This window comes from Schistocerca gregaria, chromosome 10, assembly GCF_023897955.1.
Source record: "Schistocerca gregaria isolate iqSchGreg1 chromosome 10, iqSchGreg1.2, whole genome shotgun sequence".
Classification (NCBI taxonomy): Eukaryota; Metazoa; Arthropoda; class Insecta; order Orthoptera; family Acrididae; genus Schistocerca; species Schistocerca gregaria.
In genome coordinates, this window is record NC_064929.1 from 193,688,490 (window position 1) to 193,713,698 (window position 25,209).

The 25,209-nt window shown below is 47.3% G+C and overlaps 1 protein-coding gene across 1 annotated transcript in view; it reads right to left on the reverse strand.

Annotated features, from left to right (window-relative positions):
* Positions 1–25,209, reverse strand: part of LOC126293721 (probable cytochrome P450 304a1) — an 86,520-nt gene that overhangs the window by 40,338 nt on the left and 20,973 nt on the right. The window contains exons 3-5 of the mRNA XM_049987032.1: positions 17,122–17,285; positions 12,632–12,925; positions 5,779–5,896 (exon numbers count right to left, since the gene is read on the reverse strand). Coding sequence (XP_049842989.1) covers positions 5,779–5,896; positions 12,632–12,925; positions 17,122–17,285 — 576 coding nt within the window. The remainder of the gene's footprint in view (positions 1–5,778; positions 5,897–12,631; positions 12,926–17,121; positions 17,286–25,209) is intronic.

The window sequence follows — 25,209 nt, forward strand, 5'->3', positions numbered from 1 at the left end:
CCAGTGTTAAAGACTGCGATGGAGCTCCGTATGCCACAGCAAACTGGCTGACACTGACGGCGGCGGTGCACAAATGCTGCGCAGCTAGCGCCATTCGACGACCAACACCGCGGTTCCTGGTGTGTCCGCTGTGCCCTGCGTGTGATCATTGCTTGTACAGCCCTCTCGCAGTGTCCGGAGCACGTATGGTGGGTCTGACACACCGGTGTCAATGTGTTCTTTTTTCCATTTCGAGAAGTGTACGTCAGCGCCAATATCGCTTTCTTGACCAGCATCATGTTAGGAGAACATATACCTCTACAGTGATTCCAAAGACCAGAGTTACATTTTGCAACAGTTATGTGCACCTTATTTATGGGTCATAATCACCTAGGATTTGTGAACCTAGGTAAAGCGTTCAACAGTATAAAATGGTGCACGATGTTCTGAATTCTCAGGAACATTAGTGTCCACTGCAGGGAAAGACAGGTAGAATACAATATGTACACTAACTAAGAGGGGAAATAGTAGATCGAGAACTAAGTGCTCAGATTAGAAAGTGTACCATTCAGTGTGAATATCAAAGGGGGAAAAGCAGAAATAAAACAAAGGTTCAAGAATGGGATCAAAGTTCAGGGTTTGAGGATATCAGTGGTAAGATTCACTGATGTCATTGCTATCCTCAGTGAAAGTGAAGAATAATTACAGGATGTGTTAAATATAATGAACAGTTTAATGAATACAGAGTATGGACTGGGAATAAATCGCAAAAACACGAGAGTATGGGAAGCAGTAGAAACAAGAATAGCAGAAGCTTAATATCAAAATTGGTGATCATGAATTAGACGATGGAATTCTGCTACCTTGGGAGCGAAATAATCCATGACAGGCGAAGCAAGGAAGACATAAAAAGTAGAGTAGCACAGACAAAGAGAGCATTGTTGACCAAAAGAAGTCTACTAGCATCAAACATCGAGCTTAATTTAAGAAAGAAACTTCAAAGAATGAACATTTGGACCACGGCATTGCGTGGCAGAGAAACGTGGATTGTGGGAAAACCATAAAATAAAGGAAATGTAAGCGTCTGAGTTGTAGTGCTATAGAATAATGTTGAGAATTAGGTGACACGAAAGGCAAGGGATAGAAGATTCTCGGCAGAATCGGAGAAGAAAGGGAGATATGGAAAACACTGCTAAGAAGAAGGGGTAGGATGATAGAACATGTGTGAAGACATCAGGGAATAACGTCCGTGGAACTTAAGGGAGCTGTAGAGGGTATAAACTGTAGGGAAAGAGAAGAGATTGGAACATGACGTAGGGGGCAAGTGCCATTCTGAGACTATGAGGTTGGCACGGGAGGGGAATTACTGGTACGTCGCACCATACCAGTGACTAGATTGATGACCCAAAAGACGTGGACCCTCAGATGGATGATAATGTCCAACCTCACAGGGATGGTGGACGAGATTACGTGACAAGAGGGCATCACGAATCTACGAGGGTAATCCCAAAAGCAAGGTTCAAATGGCTCTGAGCACTATGGAACTTAACATCTTAGGTCATCAGTCCCCTAGAACTTAGAACTGCTTAAACCTAACCAACCAAACGACATCACACACATCCATGCCCGAGGCAGGATTCGAACCTGCGACCGTAGCAGTCCCGCGGTTCCGGACTGAAGCGCCTAGAACCGCACGACCACCGCGGCCGGCCCCAAAAGTAAGGTCTCTTTTTTTTTTATAAGTACATAGACCTGTTTATTTCTGCAATCGTTTACATCAGTTTACAACTTGAACATTTAGATATTTTTCTACTTAATCGCCATTTCTGTCGATACATTTTTGTAGACGCCGTGGCAGTTTTTGTATGCCCATGTCATACCAGTTCGCCGTCGTGCTATTCAGAAAGTTATGCACCTCTTCTTTCACCTCGTCGTCGGAGCTGAATCGCTTTCCGGCCAAATGTTCTTTTAACCTAGGGAACAGGTGATAGTCACTGGGCGCCAGTTCAGGACTATAGGGTGAGTGGGTGATAATGTTCAACTGAAACTGTTGCAGAAGAGCAACGGTTTGATGAGCGATGTGTGGGCGAGCGTTGTCATGGAGAGTGAGTATGCCCTTGCTCAACATTCCTCTTCTCCGAGTCTCACAGCGTTAATTGTGGTCCCAGTGGGCATAAAGTCGACCAACAATAATACCCCTTTTCGATCCCAAAAAACGGTTGTCATGACTTTACCGGCAGACTGTGTTTAAGTTTTCGCGGCTTTTGAGAAGAAGGATGCCTCCACTGGCGTGACTATTGCTTGATGTCAGGTGTAAAGTGGTATGCTCAAGTTTCGCCACCCATGACAATTGAGTCAAGAAAGTTTTCCTGTTCGGCTGCAAGGCGGTGAAGAAATGCGCGGGAAGCATTAACTCGTTGCCCCATTTGGTCCTCAGCCAGCACGCGCACACCATCCGGTAGTTCAATGTCTCCGTTAAAATTCTGTGATCGGTGCTTCGGGAAACCTCAGGAAACAGAGATCATCCAGAGTGATCCGCCGATCTTCACGCATGCTTTCCTCAACCTTCAACACTGTCTCCTCAGAAACTGACGGTCTCCTGCTCCTTTGTTCGTCGTGAATTTTGGTCCGACCAACTGCAAGCTCTACAGCACTTACGAACATTTTTGACATCTATGCCCGTTTCACCATACACTTCCGTCAATTGGCGATGGATTTCAATCGGCGCACTGCCCTTTGCGTTCAAAAACCGAATGAATAACTGCGCGCAGTTCGCACTTGGCGGTAACATCCAACGGGAGCTCCATTCTCAACGGCTGCCAAGCCAAGACTGAGCGCCTCAGCCGGCGTGCGTATGTTTACACACAGCGCGTGAATCACTCTTTATAACACTGTGACCAACTGCCATACAAACAGAGTTCTGTACTTATATAAAAAAATAGGAGACCTTAATTTTCGGATTACCCTTGTGGATAGGTCAGCTCGTTCGCTGGGTTTAAATCTGATTCAGTGTACCTGGAACGGAGACTGCAGCCGTAACCCAATCACCACAGAGCACGTTTATCCAACAGCGACAGCTGTTGCCACAAGCTACGGTGCGTGGCCCAATAAAAAGTATGTATACCATCGTGGCTACTGTATTGCAAGAGTTCATATCTTGTACTGATGTCATGTGTGTCGCCACTGAAGAGATACCACATAAATCACGTGTCACCCCCAAGTAGCATGGCTCGTTCTGTAATATGCCTCGTATTTTTACCACTTTATCGTGTGTTACAATGATGGCAGGGCACCTTTTAACTCAATTATTGCCCACTACCTTGTATGAAAGACGACAGCAGCCATAAGTAAATATCTTGAGAATCAACCACTTGGCTGATCTTGTAAATTATATGAATGCGTGGCTCTCGATAGGAGTGTGAATAGACCATGAGAGAGCCCCCATTAGCTCTAACGCTGGATGGCGCAGTGGTTAACGCACTTGCCTAGTAAGCAGGAGATCCCAGGTTCGAATCCTGCTGTGGCACACGTTTTTATTCGTCGCTGCCGATTCCACGCAATGTCCTGACGCAGCTGACAGCAGTGATTTACTCCTTTTCTTCCCCTCCCCCTTCAATTTACATATAAGATCTTGTAAATAACTCATTTAGCGATCTGTTTCGTAGCCTAGAACCACATCATCAGGTGTTAGATTTGTTAAATCATGACGTTAAACTTTCAAATGGACAGTAAGAACGACAGTAGGCGGAATATAACTGGTCGTCTGTTATGGATTCGTGGCGAGCTTGCGGAATCGTAGACCCGTGCTTTCTCCTTACCTGACGATCCACTAATTGTGTCATTCATTCGTAGATAACGAATGTTCGGTTCTATCCATGTTGCAACATTGATGTCATGATTTAACAGATCAAACCTGATGTTGCTTATAGGCTACGAAACAGGTCGCTAAATATGTTATTTACAAGACCAGCCAAGCGGTTATCATTAAACACAATTATCTCCATGCCATGTGTTGTTTCCTGGATCTTGTAGATCCCTCAGCTTATGGGTATCAGTATAATGTGAGAGCAACCACTGAACTGCTCATGTGCCTAAAACAAATATTAATTTTCGATGTGACTGTTGTCAGACAGAGGTAATATAAAAATAAAATACTAAAAAACTTCATTTACTGTTTATCACATGATCTCACATGGGGTCGTATTTTTGGAACAATTAATCAAGCCAAGCTTGTTTCCCGAGATGAAGGACGCCAGCAGACGCGTGTTCAAGGAATTGCTTCCTCAGTAAATATCTCTCTTCAGATCAACAGCTCAGTTTATGAAGTTAACGATAGAAATAAGAACAATCTTCACGAATATTTAAAGTCACTCATTTTGGTCCAGCAACGTGCCTGTCATTCAATAACTTGCCAGCACTCATAAAAAGCTGAACTACAAATGCGGTTCAGTTTAAGAACAGCCTAAAAGATTTAATTGATGACTTTCACAGCAGACCCTATTAATATCTGTGGATTATCATTAATATTTAAAAATCTGACGTTCTTCACATTTTCAGTGCAGTAATGTAATCAATGTAAATTATGATAAATGTCGTGTGACTAGGGCCTCCCGTGGGGTAGACCGTTCGCCTGGTGCAAGTCTTTCGACTTGACGCCACTTCGGCGACGTGCGCGTCGATGGGGATAGAATGATAATGGTTAGGACAACACAACACCCAGTCCCTGAGCGGAGGAAATCTCCGACCAAGCCGGGAATCGAACCCGGGCCCTTAGGACTGACATTCTGTCGCGCTGACCACTCAGCTACCGGGGGCGGACATCAATGGAAATAAATCTCGGTAACATTTTCTACAAGCTGCGATGCAACAAAAGCCTAAGAATTATCATCCGCACCTCAATACATTGTACATTTACATGTTTCGTGCCAGTTTTGTCACTGTCTCTTACACGAAGAAAGTGTTTAAGATTTTCTGTATTTATTCCACATCCGTAACACCAATGTCAATTTGAATTGGGTATTTATTGTCCTAGCTTTGACATATTCTACAAGGGCATTATGAAAAGTAATGACTCCCAACTTTTATTGGAAAGCTCTTAAAACTTTTAAAATAAAACAAACTTTATTAACATTCTACATCTTTGCTCCTCATGTCTACGAATTTATTTCTCGACATGGTCACCCTGGCAGCGAACACATTTCTTACAACGAGAGACCAATTTGCTTACACCGTCACTGTTGAATGTTCCACATTGTTGACAGAGCAGCAACCTCGCCTCTGCTTGCACCGTTTCATCACTATCAAACTGAAGTCCTCGAACGTGTTCTTTAAGTTTTAGAAACAGATGAAAATACTAAGGGGGCGAAGTCGGGACTACATGGAGGATGATGGATATAACTTTAATTGCATACAACTTTTATATGTAAAATGATTTTATATATTATCGTTACGAAATATTCCCTCTGAACCTAATACTGTAAATTACCTTTCTGGATGAGTTTTACTCCTTAAAAGTAAAATTGAGAAGAAAAAATATGTATTGCAGTATTTTGCCCCCTCTGTACACACGTAAAGTTTCATCAGGATCGCGTGTTGACAGTTGGGAATGTTCCGTTCTTAGTGTGGGTCGAGGTCGCCGGCTGCAGAAGAAAATTAGTTTCAGCAGCTTTGGTTATCTGTTGCCCGTTTTAAAGAAGAAATGAAGATTTGCGATTAAGTTTCCTTGGACTAGAAGGTTATCAAAGAGTACAATATCACACTGAGCGTAATTATAATTCGGGTAAAGTAACACGCACTTACTGGTGAACGGTGTCTGTTCTCCTGTGTGCTCTCGTTGCTTGATCTCCCTGAGGTAGGCGTCAATGAAGCCACGCTCGTAGCCGTCTTCGTAGGTATTATTGTGTTCCTCGATCAGTTTCTGTGGGCAACAAGAGAGTGTGATAAGCATACTGGAGTAGACAACTGACAGACATCGAAACGTGCAAAAGAAAAAGAGGATGTAGATGGCTGGCATATAAATTGAGAACAGAGGGCATTTGGTGGTTTTCTTTTAAGTTTGTTTTGTGATTTAAATTGCTTTCAAAATGATCTACTATCCTATCGTCCAGTCAAACTGTTCCTGTCTTTTTGAGAATTTCTGCTTGAAAATTTTTCTTACAGATATATCTAGTTAGCTTTATTCCTGCTGCCTTCAGGTCTTCTTTCTGCAGTCATCTACAACGATCAGCCAGAACATTATGACCACCTGCCTAATAGCCGGCATGTCCACCTTTGACAGAGGTAACAGTGGCGACGCCTCGTGGCATGGAAGCTATGAGACACTGGTAGGTCGCTGGAGTGAGATGGCACCACATCTGCACAAAGTCACCTAATACCCGTAAATTCCGGGGGGCGAGGACATTGAATCACATCCCAGGTGTGTTCGATCGGGTTCAGATCTGGCGAGTTTGGGGACAAGCACATCAACTGGAACTCGCCACTCTGTTCCTCGAATCACTCCGTCATGCCCCTGGCCTTGTGATATGGAGCTTTATCTTGGGGAAAATGCCACTGTCTTTGGAAAACATGATCGTCATGAATTGGTGTACGTGGTCTGGAACCAGTATATGGTACTCCTTGGCCATCATCGTACCGTGCACAAGCTCTACTGGAGCCACGGATACCCACATGAATGTTCTCTAGAGAATATGGCGCCGCCGGCAGCTCGTCTCCATCCCATAGTACAAGTGTGCAGGAGATGTTGCCCTGGAAGACGACGGATTTGCGCCCTCCCATGAGCATGACGAACTTATCGGAATTCATCAGACCGTGCAACACTACACATGCCCTTTCCAGTTTTGGTCATGGTGTTAACACTGGTACATGCATAGGTTGTCGCCTGCGGAGGCACATTGTTAGGAACGTTCGGTTCAATGTGTGTTCAGATACACTTGTACTCTGCCCAGCATTAAAGTCTGATGTTAGTTCCGCCACAGACTTCCCAGTCTACGACATACGATATCTGTAGTGAGGGGTGGCCGCCCAACCCCACGATGTCTGGATGTGGTTTCACCTAAGTTTCGCCACGTGTTGAAGGCACTCCTCCAACACCTGACAAGTCGTGCAGTTAGCGAGATGCTGGAGCTATGGGCTGTGGACCATGACAACCTGTCCTCGCTCAAACTCAAAATAGATCGCACGCCTTCCCATTCCACACAAGGATATCACGTTCACTGATACTACAAGTTCTAAGGCCTCCGATTTTTTTTCTCCGGACTGGAAAGAGACTGAAACATGCGCATTGTTTTAAAATGACACCGCGTTCATTGTCAATACGTCCCAGAGATGGCAGCACCGTAAGGCAGATGGAATTTTACCGCCAGCGGCGAGAATGAGAACTGTTTTGAATACTTAAAATGGCGACGTTTTCCTTACTTGAACAGTGTACAATCATTCGTTTTCTGAATTTTCGTGGTGTGAAACCAATTGAAATTCATCGACAGTTGAAGGAGACATGTGGTGATGGAGTTATGCATATGTCGAAAGTGCGTTCGTGGGTGCAACAGTTTAATGAAGGCAGAACATCGTGTGACAACAAACCGAAACAACCTCGGGCTCGCACAAGCCGGTCTGACGACATGAACGAGAAAGTGGAGAGAATTGTTTTGGGGGATCGAAGAATGACTGGTGAACAGATCGCCTCCAGAGTTGGCATTTCTGTGGGTTCTGTGCACACAATCCTGCATGATGACCTGAAAATGCGAAAAGTGTCATCCAGGTGGGTGCCACGAATGCTGACGGACGACCACATGGCTGCCCATGTGGCATGTTGCCAAGCAATGTTGACGCGCAACGACAGCATGAATGGTACTTTCTTTTCGTCGGTTGTGACAATGGATGAGACGTGGATGCCATTTTTAAATCCAGAAACAAAGCGCCAGTCAGCTCAATGGAAGCACACAGATTCACCGCCACCAAAAAAAATTTCGGGTAACCGCCAGTACTGAAAAAATGATGGTGTTCATGTTCTGGGACAGCGAGGGCGTAATCCTTACCCATTGCGTTCCAAAGGACACTACGGTAACATGTGCATCCTACGAAAATGTTTTGAAGAACAAATTCCTTCCTGCACTGCAACAAAAACGTCCGGGAAGGGCTGCGCGTGTGCTGTTTCACCAAGACAACGCACTCGCACATCGAGATAACGTTACGCAACAGTTTTTTCGTGATAACAACTTTGAAGTGATTCCTCATGCTCCCTATTCACCTGACCTGGCTCCTAGTGACTTTTGGCTTTTTCCAACAATGAAAGACACTCTCCGTGGCCTCACATTCACCAGCCGTGCTACTACTGCGATTTTCCAGTGGTCAAAACACACTCCTAAAGAAGCCTTCGCCGCTGCCATGGAATCATGGCGTCATCGTTGTGAAAAATGTGTACGTCTGCAGGGCGATTACGTCGAGAAGTAACGCCAGTTTCATCGATTTCGGGTGAGTAGTTAACCAGAAAAAAAAAATCGGAGGCCTTAGAACTTGAATGCACCTCGTACATGCACTGTGGGGTGGGTTGGGTTGTATTGGGGAAGACCAGACAGCGAGGTCATCGGCCTCATCGGACTACGGAAGGAAGTCGGCCGTGCCATTTGAAAGGAACCATCCTGGCATTTGCCTCGAGCGATTTAGGGAAATCACGGAAAACCTAAATCAGAATGGTCGGACGCGGGATTGAACCGTCGTCCTCCCGAATGCGAGTCCAGAGACATGCCCTGTGCATGCCCTGTGCATGTGTGTGTGACTAGCAGTCATCCCTCGCCAGGTGACGCAGTCATCAGATGACGCGGCTATTACCTGGATATGTTTATATCGATAGTAGATGGGTGATCATAATTTTCTGGCTGATCAGCGTATTTTACTGTTTCATTTTTAGCTTTACTTTCACAATGAGTGCAAATGGACCTACCTTGAACAAGACTCGTCCCAGCAGATTCGCCTCCATGCAGACCCTCGTTAGCCACACACCATTCTGGCTAGCCAGACAGGGATGGGGAGTAAGCACCGCTCAATGGTGGTGACTGCCCACTACAAGACCTGTCTCTCACATATGACTCGCTGCAGCAGACTCACCTCTATGATGGTCGTCATCTGGAGAGCGCCCTCCAGTCCATGAAAGTAGCAGGATACCTGAAGGACAATGCTGAGAGCCACGAGTCAATGGTGAGGAACTCTCGACCCCCCCCCCCCACCACCACCACCACCACCGTGGTATTTAAGTGATGGTAGAACTCCATTATACCAGGTATACAACATAAATCAGGTATGCCTTATGTGCTGGTTAATAATCTCCAGTAGTATTGCTTGTGAAGTGGCAACACTGTCTCGAAAGTGGTCTCACTACATTTTATTGGAATGTCGAGTGCAGCTGTGTGTTCGTGTGTTAGTAATTGCGAGAAGTGGGTATTGTTGAGTTGTTGGACAGTAGAACAGCGAATCGATATTGTGGAGTGTTGCTTACAAGGGAACCTCCCCATCGCACCCCCCTCTGATTTAGTTATAAATTCGCATGGTGGATAGGCCTTGAAAAACTGAAGACAGATCAATCGAGAAAACAGGAAGAAGTTGTGTGGAACTATGAAAAAAAAAAATAAGCAAAATATACAAACTGAGTAGTCCATGCGCAAGATATGCAATATCAAGGACTGTGCGAGCTCAGGAGCGCCGTTGTCCCGTGGTTAGCGTGAGCAGCTGCAGGAGAGGTCGTTGGTTGAAGTCTTCCCCTGAGTGAAAAATTTACTCTCTTCATTTTCGCAAAATTATGATCTGTCCGTTCGTTCATTGACGTCTCTGTTCACTGCAATAAGTTTAGTGTCTGTGTTTTGCGACCGCACCCCAAAACCGTGCGATTAGTAGACGAAAGGATGTGCCTCTCCAATCGGAACCGAAAACATTTGATCGCAAGGTCATAGGTCAACCGATTCCTCCACAGGAAAACACGTCTGATATATTCTCTACGACACTGGTGACGTCATGTGCGTCACATGACAGGAATATGTTGTCGACCCACCTAACTTGTACACTCGGCGAATGGGTAAAAAGATTCTTCTACCTTGTCTGATTCACGTTTTCTTGTGGATGTGACAATCACTCCCAAAAAAGTGATGAAAACATAAGAGTTTGTGACAAACTGCAAAAAATGAATGCAACAGTTTCACAGTCGCACAGTTTTCCCTGTGCTCTGTCAAAACATATGTTTTTAACGTTTTCAAATTTTTCCGTGAACAAAGACGTCAATGATCGAACGGATAGATCATAATTTCGCGAAAATAAAGAAAGGAAACTTTTCACACGAGGAAAGACTTGAACAAAAGACCTCTCGTTCCGCAGCTGCTCACGCTAACAACGGGACCACGGCGCTCCCGAGCTCACATTATCCTTGATATTGCCTATCTTGCGCTCGGACTACTCAGTTTGTATATTTTGCTTATTTTTTTCATAGTTCCACACAACTTCTTCCCGTTTTCTCGATTGATCTGTGCTCACCTTTTCAAGGCCTATCCACTATGCCAAATTATAACTAAATCTGAGGGGGGTGCGATGGGGAGGTTCCCTTGTTAGAGACAAGTTCCATCAGGTACTGTAAAGAAATTTTCCAAGCGAGGTATACTGGTAGACACTATTCAAGACCTGTGCAAGAAGTGGAAGACTGTAGGATCCGTTCAGAATGTGCAGAGGGATAGGCGAACGTAAGTGACGACCCCTGTAACTACAGACAGAATTCGCACTGACTTTATGAGAAATCCTTGCAAGTCAGTAAGGACGTTATTGCATCAGGTTGGTGTATCTTGTACACCACCTCATCGGATGCTAAAAGATACGACATTAAAAGCCTATCGTGTGAGTGAGGTACAAGAGTTGAAATTGTCATTTGTCCGGTTAGGTAAACTATCAGAATTGCAGACCCTGGTCGCAGGACAACCCACGTATTCTGAACGAATAACCTCTCCACTCAGAGCAGATAGAGGTTTGGTGCACATTGTCCGGCATGTGGTTTGTTGGCCCCATATTTCCGTCCTAAACACTGCCAGAAATCTAGAGATCTTTGACTCTTTGTATGTGCAATTGTTGTTGTGGTCTTCAGTCCTGAGACTGGTTTGATGCAGCTCCCCATGCTACTCTATCCTGTGCAAGGTTCTTCATCTCCCAGTACCTACTGCAACCTACATCCTTCTGAATCTGTTTAATGTATTCATCTCTTGGTGTCCCTCCACGATTTTTACCCTCCACGCTGCCCTCCAATACTAACTTGGTGATCCCTTGATGCCTCAGAACATGTCCTACCAACCGATCCCTTCTTCTGGTCAAGTTGTGCCACAAACGTCTCTTCTCCCCATTAGTTATGTGATCTACCCATCTAATCTTCAGCATTCTTCTGTAGCACCACATTTCGAAAGCTTCTATTCTCTTCTTGTCCAAACTATTTATCGTCCATGAGTCACTTCCATACATGGCTACACTCCATACAAATGCTTTCAGAAATGACTTCCTGACACTTAAAACTATACTCGATGTTAACAAATTTCTCTTCTTCAGAAACGCTTTCCTTGCCATTGCCAGTGTACATTTAATCATACAGTAAAGCTGCATGCCCTCGGGAAAAATTACGGCCGTAGTTTCCCCTTGCTTTCAGCCGTTCGCAGTACCAGCACAGCAAGGCCGTTTCGGTTATTGTTACAAGGCCAGATCCGTCTATCATCCAAACTGTTGCCCCTGCAACTACTGAAATGCTGCTGCCCCTCTTCAGGAACCACACGTTTGTGTGGCCTCTCAACAGATACCCTTCCGTTGTGGTTGCACCTACGATATGGCTATCTGTATCGCTGACGCACGCAAGCCTCCCCACCAACGGCAAGGTCCATGGTTCATGAGGGGAGGGTATGTTCAATTAACAGATGCAAAGAAGCAGTATGTAGTATTCGAACAAGATTGACCTACTGCTCAGATATCAAGCCAAAGTATGGGGCGTATCACCAACGTCTCCCCTGGAGACAGAATTGTCAGTACAGGCCTCTGGCACACAAATACCACGGACTTAACATCACGTAGTTTTTATTTGTGGGACAAATTAAACAGCAAAGTGTATATTGACAATTTTCACACAATAGACGATCTTAAAACATTACTAGATAAATTAGCAACATCACACTTTCAGTATTACAGCGTTATGCTGATAACATCATCAAACAAAGTCATCGACAACTGGATGGCCATGGGCACCACTTCCAGACACTCGTATAAATAGGTAACTTCAGTGTTAGTATTATCTTTTCTTTTTAGTTAGGTCATTGTTATTTGAATATTAGGTATGAGGAGTGACGGTTTTATGTGGGGCACCCTGTACCTGAAGCCAGGGGACTCACCTCCATGCAGGCTGTCATTTGGAGAGAGTCTTCCAGTCTGTCACTCTGTCCACATGAGTGTGTGCTGAGGAAGCTTTGTCACTCGAGCTAACTTCTCAAGACTTGTGTCAGCAGCAGACTCACCTCCAGGGAAGGTCCTCATCTGGAGAGAACCCTCCAGTCCATCCCAGTATGCAGAGAGCCAGGCCAGCCACGAGTGTATGCTAAGAAAGCTTTGTCACTGGGGCTACCTTCTCTGACACTTGTTACAGTAGACTCACCTCCATAAAGGTCCTCATCTGGAGAGAGCTCTCCAGTCCGTCCCGGTATCCGGACAGCACTGGCGCCACTCTGGACAGCCACGAGTGGATGGTAAGGAAGCCCCCCGTCGTGTCTCCGTGCCGCTGGAACCTGATGCCCGCCTTGCCCAGGCGACGAGCCGTCTCGTCTGCAGAGCGTGGAAGCCTGGCCCCCGTGTACACCGCCAAGATGGAGTTGATGAACGTGGGGAACAGCGCTTCGGGCAGCAGAACACGACGCGAGCCGTCCCCTCCTGGTGACTGCCGGGCCACCGCCTGCCGAAATGTCACGAAGCTCACGAGCTGCGCTGGAGCTGTACGTTTTGTGAGAAGACACATGCAGAGCGATCAAAAAATGGTTCAGATGGCTCTCAGCACTAAGGGACTTGACTGCTGAGGTCATCAGCCCCCTAGAACTTAGAAATACTTAAACCTAACTAACCTAAGTACATCGCACACATCCATGCCCGAGACAGGATTCGAACCTGCACGGTTTCAGACTGTAGCTCCTAGGACCGCTCGGTCACTCCGGCCGGCGCAGAGCGATCAGTCAGGACATCAACACTCCACGTACTCCTCTGGGCGAATATTGTATGTCAGACGTGTCTCCACACCTTTGGTGTCAATCCTGCAACTGGGAGATGATCCTAAGCAAAACATTTTCAAATAAGAAATTATTGTCCCGAAATTGTCAATCCCTTTCCTGTTCTATTCGCAAATAGAGCAAGATTACATTCTTCTCATGTAACGCTATTGAGGAAGTTTAGAGAAGTGTCACTTGCGGCAGACTGCAGAACGATTCCACTGCCAGCAATACACATATGGCATAGGAACGGTAAAGAGAAAATAATAGAAATTATGGCACCTATGAAGGCACATACTGGGTATCTCTCCTATGGTCGTCAGTGGCATTTTTTCCATTGTTTCCGTAGATACACTGCTAGCCATGAAAATTGCCACACCAAGGAGACATGCAGATGATAAACGGGTATTCATTGGACAAATATATTATACTAGAACTGACATGTGATTACATTTTCACGCAATTTGGGTGCATGGATCCTGAGAAATCAGTACCCAGAACAACCGCCTCTGGCCGTAATAACGGCCTTGATACGCCTGGGCATTTAGTCAAACATACCATCACGCCGGGTGGTACGCCAGTATGGCGACGACGAATACACGCTTCCAATGTGCGTTCACCGCGATGTCGCCAAACACGGATGCGACCATCGTGATGCTGTAAACAGAACCTAGATTCATCCGAAAAAATGACTTTTTGCCATTCGTGCAACCAGGTTCGTCGTTGAGTACACCATCGCACGCGCTCCTGTCTGTGATGCAGCGTCAAGGGTAACCGCAGCCACTAATATATCCGCCGTCCGCTTATAGGAAAATCTCAGAGTGTGAGTTATAGCGTTTTTATTTAAACTAAAGTCTTTCTTCAAAATCTAGAAAACAATATTCGTGAAGTAGGACTGATCCTTCAAGCCCACCAATAACTAAATCAGAGATTCTTCCAAACACAAATTGTCTGTAGTAACCACACAACTGCACCAAACCAAGCCCCAGGCGTCTCGTGAAGAGCGGCCCGGAGTCCACGATGCCGTCACCTGGGTCCGAGGACGAGTAGAGGCTCTGCGAGGATGGATCCGGTACGTTTGCGGCGGTGAACGATGACGCGGCAGCTATGATGACACCAGTGGGCTCGCTCGGCGTGAACCGCCTCTCCAGTCTCCTGCGCCAGCCTAAATATTGCTTGGCGCATGGATATGGCTGGCTCTATTTGCAGTCACGTGTCGAGCGGAAGGAAAGAGGTCCGCGGCTGTAGCTACCTCTAGCGGCGCCGTGGACGCCTCCTGGTGGTCTCTGGGAAGCGTCCTTGTTTCCGGGACGAACTGCCAGGCTGATCCCTACTCGGTCCGGGGCCCGCTGCACCGGTCTGCTTCGCGGGAAGCGAGAATGCAGGCGCATAGTCTGGACACAGTAGGCACGGTCTCCGAGCTGATAGTCCGTGCTGCTGCAAACGCCGTCGAACTGTTCGTGCAGATGGTTGTTGTCTTGCAAACCTCCCCATCTGTTGACTCAGGGATCGAGACGCGGCTGCACGGTTACAGCCATGCGGATAAGGTGCCTGTCATCTCGACTGTTAGTGATACGAAGCCGTTGGGATCCAGCACGGCGTTCCGGATTACCCCCCTGAACGCACCCATTCCATATTCTGCTAACAATCATTGGATCTCGACCAACGCGAGCAGCAATGTCGCGATACGATAAACCGCAATCGCGATAGGCTACAATCCGACCTTTATCAAAATCGTAAATGTGATGGTACACATTTCTGCTCCATATACGAGGCATCACAACAACGTTTCACCAGGCAACGCCGGTCAACTGCTGTTTGTGTATGAGTAATCGGTTGGAAACTTTTCTCATGTCAGCACGTTGCAGGTGTCGCCACCGGCGCCAACCTTGTGTGAGTGCTCTGAAAAGCTAATAATTTGCTTATCATAGCATCTTCTTCCTGTCGGTTAAATTTCGCGTCTGTAGCACGTCATCTTCGTGGTGTAGCAATTTTAATGGCCAGTAGTGTATTTGCAAATTCGGTTTTGGAAAGTGCAGGTGGTGTCAGCCCAAACAAATAGGATGATCACGTCCGTGATACGATGCCTAGTGTCGACGGAAAGCGTCGGTTTGTTTGCCGTTACCAACAAAATTATTCCGAAGCTCTGTTTTACATCCTCATTAGACAGTGCGGTGAAAAATTAGTCCAGTGCGATATTCGTTTTATCTACTTGCATTAACAGGGACAATAAAACAGGAAAAATAACCAGTACTACAGCAACGACTGAGCAGCGCTGCTGCATGGGGCTAGAAGAGAGCGAGCAAGCCAGGGCAGTGCTACAGTACTGGTTATTCTTCCTGTTTTACTGTCCCTGTTAATGCATATATCGGGTGATCAAAAAGTCAGTATAAATTTGAAAACTGAATAAATGACGGAATAATGTAGATAGAGAGGTACAAATTGACACACGTGCTTGGAATGACATAGGGTTTTATTAGGGGAAAAAAAAGAAACGGAGTTCACAAAATATCAGACAGATGGCGCTGGACAGCAAAACGTCAGTAACTGCTACCGTGACGGGTGAGAGGTAAGCCGATATGTTACAGAATCGCATCATTCCCAGCCTGGCTGATAAACACCTGCTGGAACGTACGATGTTTATGCACAATGGCGCTCCATCCCACACTGCTAGACGCGTGAAAGATTTCTTGCGCGCGTTGTTTGATGATGATCGTGTGCTCAGCCGACACTTTCGTCATGCTTAGCCTCCCAGGTCCCCAGACCTCAGTCCGTGCGATTATTGGCTTTGGGGTTACCTGAAGTCGCAAGTGTATCGTGATCGACCGACGCCAATGCCTCACCATAACTCCGGACATGCTTTACAGTGTTGTTCACAACATTATTCCTCGACTACAGCTATTGTTGAGGAATGATGGTGGACATATTGAGCATTTCCTGTAAAGAACATCATCTTTGCTTTGTCTTATTTTGTTATGCTAATTATTGCTATTCTGATCAGATGAAACGCCATCTGCCGGACATTTCTTGAACTGTTGTATTTTTTTTTTTTTTTTTTGTTCTAATAAAACCCCATGTCATTCCAAGCATGTGTGTCAATTTGTACCTCTCTATATACACTATTCCGTGATTTATTCAGTTTTCAAATTTATACTGACTTTTTGATCACCGGGTAGATAAAACGAATATCGCGGTAGACTAATATGATAGATCTCTGTCGAATGGGTAAGTAAAATTTCGTGTTAATAATAATTTTGTTTAGAATAGTAAACAAACTGAGGCTTTCCGTGCACACTGGGAGCCACATGAGCAATATTTGTTTTAGCTCACTCCAGCTGCACGTTGCAAAAACGAATTTGTAAATACCTGCCGAAACACCAGAGAAAATGCGTCTTACGAGTCTTAGGATGGACACCAGGTAGACAGTCGTCTTTCCCTAACACCACTTGCGAATTCTGGAACAGAAAATGGAAGTGGTGTCAAGTACCCTCCATCATGGAAGATACAGTGAGTAGTGGAGTACATAAATAGGTATAGACCGGTGACTTTCTGCCTCTCATGTGAGGGAAGCCCGAATTGGGTATTGCTTGATTCATCTATTCGGAATCCATGCTGGTTGCCATTGAGGGCCGGCTGGGGTGGCCGAGCGGTTCTAGGCGCCACAGTCTGGAACCGCGCGACCGCTACGGTCGCAGGTTGGAATCCTGCCTAGGGTGTGTGTGTGGGTGATGTCCTTAGGCTAGTTAGGTTTAAGTAGTTCTAAGTTCTAGGGGACTGATGGCCTCAGAAATGAAGTCCCATAGTGCTCGGATCCATTTTGCCATTGAGGATAGTGTATGACGGTTGGGTGGCGGTGCTGACCAAGAGGGGTCGTCAGCCGCAGGCTCACCTCGTCCTTCCGATCGCCTTGGATGAGCTCCAACAGGTCCCTCAGCTCCGCCTGGATCTCCGCCTCCAGCCGTCCAGAGCGGCGGCCGAAGCCGAAGTCTCGCATATGCCTCAGAGTGAGGCGCCGCTGCTCCAGCCACTGCGGGCCCTCTGCCAGGAAGATGCCTGCGGGAAGACAGATGACGTATCGCATCGTAAGAGCAGAGCCGTCAAGGTGGTCACACGGTAATGATCTGTTTTTGTGTTTTTGGGCCACAAATTCCACAGATATATACACTCCTGGAAATGGAAAAAAGAACACATTGACACCGGTGTGTCAGACCCACCATACTTGCTCCGGACACTGCGAGAGGGCTGTACAAGCAATGATCACACGCACGGCACAGCGGACACACCAGGAACCGCGGTGTTGGCCGTCGAATGGCGCTAGCTGCGCAGCATTTGTGCACCGCCGCCGTTAGTGTCAGCCAGTTTGCCGTGGCATACGGAGCTCCATCGCAGTCTTTAACACTGGTAGCATGCCGCGACAGGTCGACGTGAACCGTATGTGCAGTTGACGGACTTTGAGCGAGGGCGTATAGTGGGCATGCGGGAGGCCGTGTGGACGTACTGGCGAATTGCTCAACACGTGGGGCGTGAGGTCTCCACAGTACATCGATGTTGTCGCCAGTGGTCGGCGGGAGGTGCACGTGCCCGTCGTCCTGGGACCGGACCGCAGCGACGCACGGATGCACGCCAAGACCGTAGGATCCTACGCAGTGCCGTAGGGGACCGCACCGCCACTTCCCAGCAAATTAGGGACACTGTTGCTCCTGGGGTATCGGCGAGGACCATTCGCAACCGTCTCCATGAAGCTGGGCTACGGTCCCGCACACCGTTAGGCCGTCTTCCGCTCACGCCCCAACATCGTGCAGCCCGCCTCCAGTGGTGTCGCGACAGGCGTGAATGGAGGGACGAATGGAGACGTGTCGTCTTCAGCGATGAGAGTCGCTTCTGCCTTGGTGCCAATGATGGTCGTATGCGTGTTTGGCGCCGTGCAGGTGAGCGCCACAATCAGGACTGCATACGACTGAGGCACACAGGGCCAACACTCGGCATCATGGTGTGGGGAGCGATCTCCTACACTGGCCGTACACCTCTGGTGATCGTCGAGGGGACACTGAATAGTGCACGGTACATCGAAACCGTCATCGAACCCATCGTTCTACCATTCCTAGACCGGCAAGGGAACTTGCTGTTCCAATAGGACAATGCACGTCCGCATGTATCCCGTGCCACCCAACGTGCTCTAGAAGGTGTAAGTCAACTACCCTGGCCAGCAAGATCTCCGGATCTGTCCCCCATTGAGCATGTTTGGGACTGGATAAAGCGTCGTCTCATGGGGTCTGCACGTCCAGCACGGACGCTGCTCCAACTGAGGCGCCAGGTGGAAATGGCATGGCAAGCCGTTCCACAGGACTACATCCAGCATCTCTACGATCGTCTCCACGGGAGAATGGCAGCCTGCATTGCTGCGAAAGGTGGATATACACTGTACTAGTGCCGACATTGTGCATGCTCTGTTGCCTGTGTCTATGTGCCTGTGGTTCTGTCAGTGTGATCATGTGATGTATCTGACCCCAGGAATGTGTCAATAAAGTTTCCCCTTCCTGGGGCAATGAATTCACGGTGTTCTTATTTCAATTTCCAGGAGTGTATATATATAATACAGGGTGGTCCACTGATAGTGAGCGAACCAAATACCTCACGAAATAAGAGCCAAACGAAAAAACTACAAAGAAGGAAACTTGTCTAGCTTGAAGGGGGAAACCAGATGGCGCTATGGTTGGCCCGCTATATGGCGCTGCCATAGGTCAAACCGATATGGACTGCGTATTTTTAAATAGAAACCCACATTTTTTTCTTACATATTCGTGTAGTTGATAAAGAAATATGAATGTTATAGATGGACCAATTTTTTCGCTTTATCGCGCATTATCAATAATGTTCAGAGTATCGGGTGCATGATTTCCACGCATCACAGTGCCACCGTCCAGTTCCAACTATGGGCACCAGGTGCCGTGATCAGTCACCATCATTCATAGTCTAACACAGCTGACCAGTCACAGTGCACTTGCTGACACATCAGAATGAGGTCGGACAGGAAGAGCAGGGCATAACTGATGAAGCTCTATTATCAAACCAAAAGTAAAGCTTCAGCTGCACTACGAGACTGTCGCCTGCTGAAAGGAATACAGAAGGGTTCTCTTTTCCACCTGCTGTGGGTAGCTTGATGAAGAAGTTCGAATCAATTGGAGAACTGTGCATCACTCCGGGAAGAGGCCGACGACCGGTTGCACCACAGGTGGTTGGGTGGTTGACGAAATCATTGTTGCTGTGGCAGACAGTGCTGCGCGCAATTCCCGATCCTCATGCATTGTGCGTGCTGTGTCGCGACAGTTGAACATCACGTGGTCCACTGTACGGAAGGTGCTTCGAACCATTCCCAAACTGTATCTGTACAAGATCCATATCATACAGCAATTTGCCGGCCAATGTGGCCGTGCGGTTCTAGGCGCTTCAGTCTGGAACCGCGTGACCGCTACGGTCGCAGGTTCGAATCCTGCCTCGGGCATGGATGTGTGTGATGTCCTTAGGTTAGTTAGGTTTAAGTAGTACTGAGTTCTAGGGGACTGGTGACCATAGATGTTAAGTCCCATAGTGCCCAAAGCCATTTGAACCATTTTGAACAGAAGTTTGCACCACAGGACGCATAACGGCATGTTGACTTCGCTCTCCACTTTCTCGCGAGGATTGAAGTTGACGAGAGCTGGCACTGGACCAACCTATGGACAGATGAAGCTCGTTTTTCTCTGACTGGTGAGGTGAACACACATAATTGCCGAGTGTGGGTATCTTCACCTCCAGTCACTGTGCATGAAGTTACCCTGTATGGTGAACGTATCACCATACGGTGAGGCTTCACGGCTACGTTAATCACTGGCCCATTTTTTTTTTTTTTAACAGAGTGGCGCTCGAGGAACAATGACGTGTATCGTTACTACGATATGCTTCGCCAGCATTTCATACTCGCTCTACAGGAGAGAGACGCATTGAAATCGACAGTTTTCGTACAAGATGGGGCCGCACCACACATCACTCGTGTAGTTCACGTGCTTCTCCAAAACAAGTTTGGAGACGAACGAGTTATCAGCCGGTCGTTTCCAAATGCTTGGCCGGCACGATCACCTGAGCTCAATTCCTGCGATTTCTGGTTGTGGGGCTACCTGGAGGGCTGGGTTTACCAGGGGAACATTCACACATGTGCTGACCTGAAGCTCAGCTACCCCCCCCCCCCCCGCCCCCCCATGACCTTGCCGTTGGTGGGGAGGCTTGCGTGCCTCAGCGATACAGATGGCCGTACCGTAGGTGCAACCACAACGGACGGGTATCTGTTGAGAGGCCAGACAAACGTGTGGTTCCTGAAGACGGGCAGCAGCCTTTTCAGTAGTTGCAGGGGCAACAGTCTGGATGATTGACTGATCTGGCCTTGCAACATTAACCAAAACGGCCTTGCTGTGCTGGTACTGCGAACGGCTGAAAGCAAGGGGAAACTACAGCCGTAATTTTTCCCGAGGACAGATTTACTGTATGATTAAATGGTGATGGCGTCCTCTGGGGGAAAATATTCCGGAGGTAAAATAGTACCCCATTCGGATCTCCGGGCGGGGACTACTCAGGAGGATGTCGTTATCAGGAGAAAGAAAACTGGCGTTCTACGGATCGGGGCGTGGAATGTCAGATCCCTTAATCGGGCAGGTAGGTTAGAAAATTTTAAAAGGAAAATGGATAGGTTAAAGTTAGATATAGTAGGAATTAGTGAAGTTCGGTGGCAGGAGGAACAAGACTTTTGGTCAGGTGAATAAAGGGTTATAAATACAAAATCAAATAGGGGTAATGCAGGAGTAGGTTTAATAATGAATAAAAAAATAGGAGTGCGGGTAAGCTACTACATACAGCATAGTGAACGCATTATTGTGGCTAAGATAGACACAAAGCCCATTCCTACTACAGTAGTACAAGTTTATATGCCAACTAGCTCTGCTGCAGATGACGAAGAAAAAATGTAGACTGGCAATGGCAAGGAAAGCGTTTCTGAAGAAGAGATATTTGTTAACATCGAATATAGATTTATGTATCAGGAAGTCGTTTCTGAAAGTATTTGTTTGGAGTGTAGCCATGTATGAAAGTGAAACATGGACCATAACTAGTTCGGACAAGAAGAGAATAGAAGCTTTCGAAATGTGGTGCTATAGAAGAATGCTGAAGATTAGATGGGTAGATCACATAACTAATGAGGAGGTATTGAACAGGATTGGGGAGAAGAGAAGTTTGTGGCACAACTTGACTATAAGAAGGGATCGGTTGGTAGGACATGTTTTCAGGCATCAAGGGATCACAAATTTAGCATTGGAGGGCAGCGTAGAGGGTAAAAATCGTAGAGGGAGACCAAGAGATGAATACACTAAGCAGATTCTGAAGGATGTAGGTTGTAGAGAAGAACATAGCTGGTCGTAATATGTTCCAAAAATGAACAGCATAGATACAGAAGTGATGACACTTTCTGCAGGACCTGACCATCATTTTGCAGGACAATGCTCAAGCACGTACAGTGCAAGCTGTTACAGATTTGTTTGACTGATGTGACTGCTAAGTGCCATACCACCTACTGCACTCCCCTGACTAAAGCCCTCGTAAGTTCAACTCGATTTCTAAACTGAAGGATTCACGGCATTCGCTTCAGAACTGCTACAAATTCGTCGGGCAATAGACCGCGCCGCTACAACTGTCAACACAACTGGCACTGCTAAGAGTATCCTACGACTTCCACATCGCTGGCAACGGGTTATACACAATGCTCGCGACTTTGAAGGTCTGTAAAACTTTGAAACACATATTTATTTTGTACGAGGTGTAAATAAATAGTTGCCACTATTAAAGTTCCAACCCTCGAATTTCAATCACCGACTAGTCCGGAAACGAAAATTAGCTCGTAATTGAACACTGCACTTAGTTGGCACGATGGAATATGCTTTGTCCAACTTTTCTTCTACCGTACAAGCAGTAACCGCAGGGTCGAAGAGGTTACCACTACTGCCGCCGAGTGGCGAGGAATGTTGCGGTTGGAAGATATCCTGCAGTGCTGATACCATATGCTGCTCACACTACATTATAACCACTTTCCTGTGATGGTAATGGCGTATGGAGGGAGCAAGGATTTGTGAAAGCCCGTTACAACGACCTTCACGAGTGGTATTTGCGCTGATAAGCCGAAGCAGTAAGAACACCTGCTTAATAGCTTGTTTATGCGTCTTTAGAACGAAATACATCACTGATTCTGGGTATAATGAATCCGACAGTTTGTTGGTAGGTTTTTGGAGGTCATGTAATTCGCGTAAATAAAGGGATTATGATTTGCGTGAGCGGTGATGGCGCCCGATAGCGACCAAGATGGGTTCCATTCGAGGCGAGTTTGATCGCCGAGACATCAACGTGAGTTCACTATATTGCCCCTCAAACCACTGTGGCACGGCTCTGCCTCCTAGACACGGACAGTCTGACTGCTGAAGGATGACATCGCCATCGGGGAAGACATCAAGCATGAAGGGATGCAGGTGGTTCGCAACCGTCAGCGTGTCTTCGATTACTACCGCAGGTACATCTACATCTACATATATATGCTCCGCTAGCCACCAAGCGGTGTGTGACGGAGGGCAAAATTCGCGCCAATGTCATATTCCCCCCCCCCCCCCCCCTACCACACTGTTCCACTCGCCGATCGCGCGAGGGAAAAACGACTGTCTGAACGCCTCAGTACGAGCTCTTATTTCCTTTATCTTTGAATGATGACCATTACGCGATTTGAAAGTTGGTGGTAATAATACACTCCTGGAAATTGAAATAACAACACCGTGAATTCATTGTCCCAGGAAGGGGAAACTTTATTGACACATTCCTGGGGTCAGATACATCACATGATCACACTGACAGAACCACAGGCACATAGACACAGGCAACAGAGCATGCACAATGTCGGCACTAGTACAGTGTATATCCACCTTTCGCAGCAATGCAGGCTGCTATTCTCCCATGGAGACGATCTTAGAGATGCTGGATGTAGTCCTATGGAACGGCTTGCCATGCCATTTCCACCTGGCGCCTCAGTTGGACCAGCGTTCGTGCTGGACGTGCACACCGCGTGAGACGACGCTTCATCCAGTCCCAAACATGCTCAATGGGGGACAGATCCGGAGATCTTGCTGGCCAGGGTAGTTGACTTACACCTTCTAGAGCACGTTGGGTGGCACGGGATACATGCGCACGTGCATTGTCCTGTTGGAACAGCAAGTTCCCTTGCCGGTCTAGGAATGGTAGAACAATGGGTTCGATGACGGTTTGGATGTACCGTGCACTATTCAGTGTCCCCTCGACGATCACCAGAGGTGTACGGTCAGTGTAGGAGATCGCTCCCCACACCACGATGCCGGGTGTTGGCCCTGTGTGCCTCGGTCGTATACAGCCCTGATTGTGGCGCTCACCTGCACGGCGCCAAACACGCATACGACCATCATTGGCACCATGGCAGAAGCGACTCTCATCGCTGAAGACGACACGTCTCCATTCGTCCCTCCATTCACGCCTGTCGCGACACCACTGGAGGCGGGCTGCACGATGTTGGGGCGTGAGCGGAAGATGGCCTAACGGTGTGCGTGACCGTAGCCCAGCTTCATGGAGACGGTTGCGAATGGTCCTCGCCGATACCCCAGGAGCAACAGTGCCCCTAATTTGCTGGGAAGTGGCGGTGCGGTCCCCTACGGCACTGCGTAGGATCCTACGGTGTTGGCGTGCATCCGTGCGTCGCTGCGGTCCGGTCCCAGGTCGACGGGCACGTGCACCTTCCGCCGACCACTGGCGTCAACATCGATGTACCGTGGAGACCTCACGCCCCACGTGTTGAGCAATTCGGCGGTACGTCCAGCCGGCCTCCCGCATGCCCACTATACGCCCTCGCTCAAAGTCCGTCAACTGCACATACGGTTCACGTCCACGCTGTCGCGGCATGCTACCAGTGTTAAAGACTGCGATGGAGCTGCGTATGCCACGGCAAACTGGCTGACACTGACGGTGGCGGTGCACAAATGCTGCGCAGCTAGCGCCATTCGACGGCCAACACCGCGGTTCCTGGTGTGTCCGCTGTGCCGTACGTGTGATCATTGCTTGTACAGCCCTCTCGCAGTGTCCGGAGCAAGTATGGTGGGTCTGACACACCGGTGACAATGTGTTCTTTTTTCCATTTCCAGGAGTGTATATACATCCTCGGTGAATATTGGATTTCGGAATTTAGTGAGCAGATCCTTCTGTTTAGCGCGTCGACTATCTGCAAGTGTGTCCCACTTCAAACTTTCTATGAGATTTGTAACGCTCTCGCGATTGCCAAATGTACCAGTCACGAATCTTGCCACTCTTCTTTGGACCTTCTCAATCTCTTGAATCAGACCCAACTCGTAAGGGTCCCATGCAGACGAACAATACTCTAAGACTGGACGCACTAATGTATTGTAAGTAATTTCCTCTGTTGAAAGACTGCATCGCTTCAGGATTCTACCAATAAACCGCAATCTAGATTTCGCCTTACCCGTTACTTGTGTAATCTGATCATTCCACTTGAAATCATTTCGAATAGCCACACCCCGACACTTGACGTATGTTACCGCTTCCAAAGACTGATCATTTATTTTGTACTCATACATTAATGGGGATTTTCGCTTTGTTATACGCAGTAGGTTACACTTACTAATATTGAGAGATAACTGCCGGTCATTACACCACGCATTTATTTTCTGCAAATCCTCATTGATTTGCTCACAACTTTCGTGTGATACTACATTCCTGCAGACTACAGCATCATCGGCAAATAGTCTAATGGCGCTGTCAATACTATCAATCAGATCCTTTATGTAAATCGTAAAAAGCAGAGGACCGTTCAGGACGACATACTGCTCCATGTCTGTCAGAAAACTTTCTATCCAACCACATATGTCATTGGATA